We start from the raw sequence: 562 nt of genomic DNA, 5'->3' as shown, positions 1-562 counted from the left end.
AAAAAAAAAGAAGCTATTCATCATCTTCATTTGCATCAGCGTAAGACTTCACGACACGTGTGTATTTCTCAGGGCTCTCATACCAGCTAGGCGTCTTGATGATCGGTTTCTCCAGTAAGTACTCGTCATACACTTTATGCCTCGGCGACATACGCTCCAATAATCTACCCCAACTGTCCATAACTCTGGTCAACCTACCACTCTTGGGTCGTCCAGTAAGATACCTAAAGTAATCTCTCGCAAGACGGAACAACTCCTCCCCGTTGATGAGGTAGATGTACTAAAAAAAAACAAGAAGAAACAATGATAAAAGGTTAAGAAGATAATATAAGACAAAGATTAACTGGAGATGTTTGTCATTTACCAGAAAGATGAAGCCTATGGTTGCTAAAACCACTTGCAGTGTTTCATGTGCTAAACCAGGAACACCACCGCCTTCTCCTGATGAGCCTTGAGATCCTCCGTTTCCACCGCCTGACCCTCCTCCTCCTCCTCTTCCCCCTCCTCGTGGAGGAGTGTTGCCACTGTCGTAATACTCTTTCTTTCGAATCTGCTCACGCAA

General features: G+C 44.5%; 1 protein-coding gene across 1 annotated transcript; it reads right to left on the bottom strand.

Annotated features, from left to right (window-relative positions):
• Window positions 1–6: 6 nt before the first annotated feature.
• On the bottom strand, window positions 7–559 carry LOC106322215 (MHC class II regulatory factor RFX1-like; the record flags this gene model as incomplete). Its single annotated transcript, XM_013760343.1, has 2 exons — window positions 7–280; window positions 365–559. Coding segments are annotated over 2 exons (462 nt in total), but the record flags the coding sequence as incomplete, so codon positions are not given.
• Between the last annotated feature and the right edge of the window lie 3 nt (window positions 560–562).

The sequence above is a fragment of the Brassica oleracea genome, unplaced genomic scaffold, assembly GCF_000695525.1.
Source record: "Brassica oleracea var. oleracea cultivar TO1000 unplaced genomic scaffold, BOL UnpScaffold10162, whole genome shotgun sequence".
In the NCBI taxonomy this organism is placed as follows: Eukaryota; Viridiplantae; Streptophyta; class Magnoliopsida; order Brassicales; family Brassicaceae; genus Brassica; species Brassica oleracea.
This window is presented reverse-complemented; position numbering and strand designations above follow the sequence as displayed.